Source organism: Oncorhynchus clarkii, chromosome 16 (genome assembly GCF_045791955.1).
Source record: "Oncorhynchus clarkii lewisi isolate Uvic-CL-2024 chromosome 16, UVic_Ocla_1.0, whole genome shotgun sequence".
Classification (NCBI taxonomy): domain Eukaryota; kingdom Metazoa; phylum Chordata; class Actinopteri; order Salmoniformes; family Salmonidae; genus Oncorhynchus; species Oncorhynchus clarkii.
The window spans coordinates 3,777,241-3,787,139 of NC_092162.1; the positions used below are offsets into that span (position 1 = coordinate 3,777,241).

Consider the following 9,899-nt stretch of genomic DNA (forward strand, 5'->3'; position numbering starts at 1 on the left):
ACAAAACAATCTTTCACTCCTTTATATACTATTCTTCTGGAGTATAACAATGTTCCAAGTTTCACCCAGAATCTTACACTGCGAAATAAACACAAATTGCTTATTGGAAATTTGTGCCAGGCACACAAACAATTAACTTTTTCAGTGAATTTCAGTCACAGATGAAGACCGTAGGTTACTTAAGACAGAAACAATAGGAGTGAGGTTGGTCAGGGAGGATGGGTGGGTGTATAACGCGGCTGTCTAGCATCCCATTATGTTGTGTGTTCGAATCACGTCAAGAACAACTTTAGAATTTTAGCAACAACTCAATACTTAACTACTGAACTAGCATGTCAGCTAACACTAAACTTTAACTACTTAGCTAGCAGGTTAGCAAACCCTAACCTTTAACTTCTTAGCTAGCATGTTAGCAAACACTAACCTTTAACTACTTAGCTAGCATGTTAGCAAACCCTAACCTTTAACTTCTTAGCTAGCATGTTAGCTAACCCTAACCTTTAACCTCTTAGCTAGCATGTTAGCAAACCCTAACCTTTAACTTCTTAGCTAGCATGTTAGCTAACCCTAACCTTTAACCTCTTAGCTAGCATGTTAGCTAACCCTAACCTTTAACCTCTTAGCTAGCATGTTAGCTAACCCTATTGCGACCGTCAATCAAATGTTACGTTCCCCAGCAAAAGAAAATCCAAAATGTCACAGAAGGGGGAACTGACAGAGTCACTGACAGAAACCTAAATGAAACAGGTGGTGTTTTAGGAGGAGTTCTGATAGACACTCATGGGGGTTGTCCACTGAAAGTTGACTAGCAACAACAACTGGAACCTAAAAGACAACCACCATGAGTGCCCACTAAATTTGCCCAAGAAGAGGCAAACTAAAGAACAACCCACCCCAAACTTCAAGACAGGAAGCAAACCAAAAACTTGTACCAAATGGAAACAGGGTAGATCAGACAAAGGAATGTTTTTCTAGAAATCAAATAGGGGAGCGCCAATGTAAGGTGTTGACCCTCCACATCTCTCAAGACAACTGGAGCACTGGGCCAGCCACTCTTAAATATCACCTAGGCCAGCACAGGTGAAACACATACTGACTAACGAGGTGGCACCAATCGGCGCGCCGTACATGCTAACGTGCTACTCATGCTAAAAGTCCAACCTCAAAACATAAATGGAAAAACCAAAACTTTTAACACAACTGAAACGTTTGTATGTTCAAATCACGTCATGGACTAACTTTAGCATTTGAGCGAATTAGCAACAACAAATTACTTTTTAGCTACTTAGCTACCATATTACTTAAACTTAACCCCTAGCCTAGCTAAAGTTAACCACCCAGTTAACCTAGCTAGCTAACGTTAGCCACAACGAATTGGAATTTGTGTAATGTACACGAATGCATTATGAAGAAAGAAAATAATGTAATACACAGGAAATGCATTGTGAATAAATGTGTGTAGTGGACTAAGTAATTAATGTCTATTTCACAATAAGCTGTGATAGTCAGTTACCTATAAAGGCTTGAAAATCCCCCTGCTACTGTTTCCCAGGAGTGGCCTGGTCCCTGATCTGTTTGTGCTGACCATAGGATTTGGCAAGACCGAACAAACAGATCTGGGACCTGGTTATCCCCAGGGGTGTTGGTGACTTTACACAACACTGGTCGTCAAGCTTGGGACTGGGACAGAGTGGGTTATGTTGCGAAGGTGGAATAGTTATTTGGCGTTCTAGATCTAATGGATGAGGAATGATGACTTGGGTTACTTGACATTCTAGAATCTAGTGGACAAGTGATGATGACTGGGGTTACTTGACATTCTAGAATCTAGTGGACAAGTGATGATGAGTTAGAATACTTGGCATTCTAGAATCTAGTGGACAAGTGACGATGACTGGGAATACTTGGCATTCTAGAATCTAGTGGACAAGTAATGATGACTTGGATTACTTGGCATTCTAGAATCTAGTGGACAAGTGATGATGACTTGGAATACTTGGCATTCTAGAATCTAGTGGACAAGTGATGATGACTTGGATTACTTGGCATTCTAGAATCTAGTGGACAAGTGATGATGACTGGGATTACTTGGCATTCTAGAATCTAGTGGACAAGTGATGATGACTTGGATTACTTGGCATTCTAGAATCTAGTGGACAAATGATGACTGGGATTACTTGACATTCTAGAATCTAGTGGGCAAGTGATGATGACTGGGGTTACTTGACATTCTAGAATCTAGTGGACAAGTGATGATGACTGGGGTTACTTGACATTCTAGAATCTAGTGGACAAGTGATGATGACTGGGGTTACTTGACATTCTAGAATCTAGTGGACAAGTGATGATGACTGGGGTTACTTGACATTCTAGAATCTAGTGGACAAGTGATGATGACTGGGGTTACTTGACATTCTAGAATCTAGTGGACAAGTGATGATGACTGGTTTGGGAGGCAGAGATCCATTTTACATGGCTGACCTCGGTTTAATCCGATAAATGTGTGTAGTGACATAATTGGCACTTGATTGAGGAAACTGAAGGGACTCGGGGCTTGTGCTGAGTAATGACTGCACAATCTCACTCTCCTTCCGTTCAAAAGAACTGAATGAGCCACAGGTGGAATACAGATTAGTATACAGGCCCGGCTGATTAAACATTCTAGCTTCAAAAGAGAACAGATGCCGATGACGCAGCCAAGACAGCGAGCCAGTCAGATTACAATGATGTCCTCCACGTGCCTCTTGACTGGACCTGGGCTTTGAGCCTGTGTGGTTGAGGAAGTGTATGAATTCAGACTGGACCTGGGCTTTGAGCCTGTGTGGTTGAGGAAGTGTATGAATTCAGACTGGACCTGGGCTTTGAGCCTGTGTGGTTGAGGAAGTGTATGAATTCAGACTGGACCTGGGCTTTGAGCCTGTGTGGTTGAGGAAGTGTATGAATTCAGACTGGACCTGGGCTTTGAGCCTGTGTGGTTGAGGAAGTGTATGAATTCAGACTGGACCTGGGCTTTGAGCCTGTGTGGTTGAGGAAGTGTATGAATTCAGACTGGACCTGGGCTTTGAGCCTGTGTGGTTGAGGAAGTGTATGAATTCAGACTGGACCTGGGCTTTGAGCCTGTGTGGTTGAGGAAGTGTATGAATTCAGACTGGACCTGGGCTTTGAGCCTGTGTGGTTGAGGAAGTGTATGAATTCAGACTGGACCTGGGCTTTGAGCCTGTGTGGTTGAGGAAGTGTATGAATTCAGACTGGACCTGGGCTTTGAGCCTGTGTGGTTGAGGAAGTGTATGAATTCAGACTGGACCTGGGCTTTGAGCCTGTGTGGTTGAGGAAGTGTATGAATTCAGACTGGACCTGGGCTTTGAGCCTGTGTGGTTGAGGAAGTGTATGAATTCAGACTGGACCTGGGCTTTGAGCCTGTGTGGTTGAGGAAGTGTATGAATTCAGACTGGACCTGGGCTTTGAGCCTGTGTGGTTGAGGAAGTGTATGAATAGTCTGTGTTTTATAATACCATGTACCACTAGCAGCATTGTAGTCAGACTGTTATACTAGCTGCCTAGTACTAGCTGTCTAGTCTGTGTTTTATAATACCATGTACCACTAGCAGCATTGTAGTCAGACTGTTATACTAGCTGTCTAGTACTAGCTGTCTAGTCTGTGTTTTATAATACCATGTACCACTAGCAGCATTGTAGTCAGACTGTTATACTAGCTGTCTAGTACTAGCTGTCTAGTCTGTGTTTTTATAATACCACGTACCACTAGCAGCATTGTAGTCAGACTGTTATACTAGCTGTCTAGTACTAGCTGTCTAGTCTGTGTTTTATAATACCATGTACCACTAGCAGCATTGTAGTCAGACTGTTATACTAGCTGTCTAGTCTGTGTTTTTATAATACCATGTACCACTAGCAGCATTGTAGTCAGACTGTTATACTAGCTGTCTAGTACTAGCTGTCTAGTCTGTGTTTTATAATACCATGTACCACTAGCAGCATTGTAGTCAGACTGTTATACTAGCTGTCTAGTCTGTGTTTTATAATACCACGTACCACTAGCAGCATTGTAGTCAGACTGTTATACTAGCTGTCTAGTACTAGCTGTCTAGTCTGTGTTTTATAATACCATGTACCACTAGCAGCATTGTAGTCAGACTGTTATACTATCTGTCTAGTACTAGCTGTCTAGTCTGTGTTTTTATAATACCACGTACCACTAGCAGCATTGTAGTCAGACTGTTATACTAGCTGTCTAGTACTAGCTGTCTAGTCTGTGTTTTATAATACCACGTACCACTAGCAGCATTGTAGTCAGACTGTTATACTAGCTGTCTAGTCTGTGTTTTATAATACCATGTACCACTAGCAGCATTGTAGTCAGACTGTTATACTAGCTGTCTAGTCTGTGTTTTTATAATACCATGTACCACTAGCAGCATTGTAGTCAGACTGTTATACTAGCTGTCTAGTACTAGCTGTCTAGTCTGTGTTTTATAATATCATGTACCACTAGCAGCATTGTAGTCAGACTGTTATACTAGCTGTCTAGTACTAGCTGTCTAGTCTGTGTTTTATAATACCATGTACCACTAGCAGCATTGTAGTCAGACTGTTATACTAGCTGTCTAGTACTAGCTGTCTAGTCTGTGTTTTATAATACCATGTACCACTAGCAGCATTGTAGTCAGACTGTTATACTAGCTGTCTAGTCTGTGTTTTATAATACCATGTACCACTAGCAGCATTGTAGTCAGACTGTTATACTATCTGTCTATTACTAGCTGTCTAGTCTGTGTTTTTATAATACCACGTACCACTAGCAGCATTGTAGTCAGACTGTTATACTAGCTGTCTAGTACTATCTTTCTAGTCTGTGTTTTATAATACCACGTACCACTAGCAGCATTGTAGTCAGACTGTTATACTAGCTGTCTAGTCTGTGTTTTATAATACCATGTACCACTAGCAGCATTGTAGTCAGACTGTTATACTAGCTGTCTAGTCTGTGTTTTTATAATACCATGTACCACTAGCAGCATTGTAGTCAGACTGTTATACTAGCTGTCTAGTACTAGCTGTCTAGTCTGTGTTTTATAATATCATGTACCACTAGCAGCATTGTAGTCAGACTGTTATACTAGCTGTCTAGTACTAGCTGTCTAGTCTGTGTTTTATAATACCATGTACCACTAGCAGCATTGTAGTCAGACTGTTATACTAGCTGTCTAGTACTAGCTGTCTAGTCTGTGTTTTATAATACCATGTACCACTAGCAGCATTGTAGTCAGACTGTTATACTAGCTGTCTAGTCTGTGTTTTATAATACCATGTACCACTAGCAGCATTGTAGTCAGACTGTTATACTAGCTGCCTAGTACTAGCTGTCTAGTCTGTGTTTTATAATACCATGTACCACTAGCAGCATTGTAGTCAGACTGTTATACTAGCTGTCTAGTACTAGCTGTCTAGTCTGTGTTTTATAATACCATGTACCACTAGCAGCATTGTAGTCAGACTGTTATACTAGCTGTCTAGTACTAGCTGTCTAGTCTGTGTTTTTATAATACCACGTACCACTAGCAGCATTGTAGTCAGACTGTTATACTAGCTGTCTAGTACTAGCTGTCTAGTCTGTGTTTTATAATACCATGTACCACTAGCAGCATTGTAGTCAGACTGCTATACTAGCTGTCTAGTACTAGCTGTCTAGTCTGTGTTTTTATAATACCATGTACCACTAGCAGCATTGTAGTCAGACTGTTATACTAGCTGTCTAGTACTAGCTGTCTAGTCTGTGTTTTATAATACCATGTACCACTAGCAGCATTGTAGTCAGACTGTTATACTAGCTGTCTAGTCTGTGTTTTATAATACCATGTACCACTAGCAGCATTGTAGTCAGACTGTTATACTAGCTGTCTAGTACTAGCTGTCCAGTCTGTGTTTTATAATACCATGTACCACTAGCAGCATTGTAGTCAGACTGTTATACTAGCTGTCTAGTACTAGCTGTCTAGTCTGTGTTTTATAATACCATGTACCACTAGCAGCATTGTAGTCAGACTGTTATACTAGCTGTCTAGTCTGTGTTTTATAATACCATGTACCACTAGCAGCATTGTAGTCAGACTGTTATACTAGCTGCCTAGTACTAGCTGTCTAGTCTGTGTTTTATAATACCATGTACCACTAGCAGCATTGTAGTCAGACTGTTATACTAGCTGTCTAGTACTAGCTGTCTAGTCTGTGTTTTATAATACCATGTACCACTAGCAGCATTGTAGTCAGACTGTTATACTAGCTGTCTAGTACTAGCTGTCTAGTCTGTGTTTTTATAATACCACGTACCACTAGCAGCATTGTAGTCAGACTGTTATACTAGCTGTCTAGTACTAGCTGTCTAGTCTGTGTTTTATAATACCATGTACCACTAGCAGCATTGAATTCAGACTGTTATACTATCTGTCTAGCCTGTGTTTTATAATACCATGTACCACTAGCAGCATTGTAGTCAGACTGTTATACTAGCTGTCTAGTACTAGCTGTCTAGTCTGTGTTTTATAATACCATGTACCACTAGCAGCATTGTAGTCAGACTGTTATACTAGCTGTCTAGTACTAGCTGTCTAGTCTGTGTTTTATAATACCATGTACCACTAGCAGCATTGTAGTCAGACTGTTATACTAGCTGTCTAGTCTGTGTTTTATAATACCATGTACCACTAGCAGCATTGTAGTCAGACTGTTATACTAGCTGTCTAGTACTAGCTGTCTAGTCTGTGTTTTATAATACCATGTACCACTAGCAGCATTGTAGTCAGACTGTTATACTAGCTGTCTAGTCTGTGTTTTATAATACCATGTACCACTAGCAGCATTGTAGTCAGACTGTTATACTAGCTGTCTAGTACTAGCTGTCTAGTCTGTGTTTTATAATACCATGTACCACTAGCAGCATTGAATTCAGACTGTTATACTATCTGTCTAGCCTGTGTTTTATAATACCATGTACCACTAGCAGCATTGTAGTCAGACTGTTATACTAGCTGTCTAGTACTAGCTGTCTAGTCTGTGTTTTATAATACCATGTACCACTAGCAGCATTGTAGTCAGACTGTTATACTAGCTGTCTAGTACTAGCTGTCTAGTCTGTGTTTTATAATACCATGTACCACTAGCAGCATTGTAGTCAGACTGTTATACTAGCTGTCTAGTCTGTGTTTTATAATACCATGTACCACTAGCAGCATTGTAGTCAGACTGTTATACTAGCTGTCTAGTACTAGCTGTCTAGTCTGTGTTTTATAATACCATGTACCACTAGCAGCATTGTAGTCAGACTGTTATACTAGCTGTCTAGTCTGTGTTTTATAATACCATGTACCACTAGCAGCATTGTAGTCAGACTGTTATACTAGCTGTCTAGTCTTTGTTTTATACTACCATGTACCACTAGCAGCATTGTAGTCAGACTGTTATACTAGCTGTCTAGTCTGTGTTTTTCTAAAAAAAAATGTGCAATAAGTATAAAACACAATTATATACAGTATAAGGAATTGGCAACTCGTGCTCATTCTGAGATAAGGTATGCCCATTGATTTCAATTGTCATGCTGTTTAAACGGTTTTAATGGACAGAGGTGTGTTCGTAACAAGTCAGGTGTTCTACCTTGTTAAAAAGGGGAAAGGGGATACCTATGATGCGTTGCTAATATGACTAAGATTGTGGATTTGGCTTCTGGACAACGAAAGAAAGCTGACAGGGGAAAAAACCAGTAGAGCAGGAGAGACGTGGTATATGAGGAAGTCTTGGTAAAAGGCCTAGCTGACTATTGAGTTGCAGCTGTCAGTGGACAACATCTAAAGCATTTGTGAAGAGTATCATTTAAATGTTCAGACAAGAAGAAGTGGTAAGGGTGTGTGGCAAAGATAGCTTATAGGCAGGCGCCGCTCTCTCCAGAACGCATGCTCTCAGCTCTCCAGAACACATGCAAGAATTGAAAAATGGTTAACATGATCAAAAACCAACTTGACAGAGATTTAAGAATTTTTTAAAGAATAAAGTACACATTTTGTAGAATCCAGCTGTGCAAAGCTCTTAAAGACTTACCAGAAAGACTCACAGTTGAAAGATTTACCAGAAAGACTCACAGCTTAAAGACTTACCAGAAAGACTCACAGCTTAAAGACTTACCAGAAAGACTCACAGTTTAAAGACTTACCAGAAAGACTCACAGTTTAAAGACTTACCAGAAAGACTTACAGTTTAAAGACTTACCAGAAAGACTCACAGTTTAAAGACTTACCAGAAAGACTCACAGCTTAAAGACTTACCAGAAAGACTCACAGTTGAAAGATTTACCAGAAAGACTCACAGCTTAAAGACTTACCAGAAAGACTCACAGTTTAAAGATTTACCAGAAAGACTTACAGTTTAAAGACTTACCAGAAAGACTCACAGCTGTAATTGCTGCCGAAGGTAATTCTAACATGTATTGAATACTTATGTATTGAATACTTATGTAAATCAGATTTTCATTTTTTATTTCCAACAAATGTTTTAACATTTTTAAAAATGTTTTATTTTGGGAAATATGTGTAGATGGGGTGAATTTATATATATATTTTTTTAATCCATTTTGAATTCAGGCTGTAACACAAAATGTGTAATGAGTCACACGGTATGAATACTCTCTGAAGGCCCTGTAATTGTATGCAGGAATGAACTGGACATTAGTGAACTGCCAATCAGTTTGTCCAAAACCTGCGGCAGACACACACCCATATATTTGAGGAGCTATAAATCTGTTAATCTCCCTGGATGGTGCGTGGACCATATTTCATAGATATTGGACGGGATCATCCTCTGCATTTGAATGAACAAATTATTGAACTGCCACTCACCTTGGTCCAAGAACACGTGGTTAACACCATAATGCTCGAACCCACCGGTCCCCTCTCCCAACCTCTTCTCACGCTTAGACGCTTAGATGGGGCGGCAGGGTAGCCTAGTGGTTAGAGCGCTGGACTAGTAACCGGAAGGTTGCAAGTTCAAACCCCTGAGCTGACAAGGTACAAACAAATCTGTCGTTCTGCCCCTGAACAGGCAGTTAACCCACTGTTCCTAGGCTGTCATTGTAAATAAGAGTTTGTTCTTAACTGACTTAACTGACTAAATAAAGGTAAAAAAATAAATAATAATGTTAGCAGATCTGAAAAGTGGAAACAATATGTCAGAAGCTCCACTACTACAGTGCTTCCACCTGTCCAGGACCTTCTGACATGACGCCAAGGGTAAGGAGGGAATTACACTCGTAGGGGGAATAAAATGTATTATTTAGAGGCTTAAAGGGGTTCTTTGGCTTATCAAAACCCTTTGAATATTTTTTTTTGTTTCTAGGGTTTTACCTGGAACCCAAAAGGGTTCTACCTGAATCCCAAAAAGGTTCTACCTGGAACCCAAAAGGGTTCTCTTACGGGGTCACCTTTTGGGTTCCAGGTAGAAACTTTTTGGGTTCCAGGTAGAACCCTTTTTTTCTTAGTTTCGGACTGACTGTAAGAGCAATCAGATTGATCACTTGAAACAGCAGCAAACAGTGACAGGAAATGCATATGAATTTTCTTTTTGTTTCTCATTTCTCATTTCTCTGTCCAGGTAACCTGGCTATCCATGAGGAGTTGGAGCAGCTTGTAGCCACCTTCCTGGGGGTAGAGTCCTCCATGATCTTCGGCATGGGCTTTGCTACCAACTCTATGAACATACCGGCACTGGTCGGAAAGGTGGGTCTTTATCATCTAGCCTGGCTAAACCAGATTGAAACAATGTTCAATGTGTGTGGCGAAATCCTGCACGGAACCTTCAGCGTGCCCTGCCACTTTAAGAGTGCCCTGCCACTTTAA

The 9,899-nt window shown here is 40.5% G+C and overlaps 1 protein-coding gene across 1 annotated transcript in view; it reads left to right on the plus strand.

Moving 5' to 3' along the window:
• The window catches only part of LOC139367823 (serine palmitoyltransferase 3-like), a 41,612-nt gene extending 31,713 nt beyond the window's left edge, over nucleotides 1-9,899 (plus strand). Inside the window, exon 5 of the mRNA XM_071106161.1 lies at nucleotides 9,655-9,899. Coding sequence (XP_070962262.1) covers nucleotides 9,655-9,899 — 245 coding nt within the window. The remainder of the gene's footprint in view (nucleotides 1-9,654) is intronic.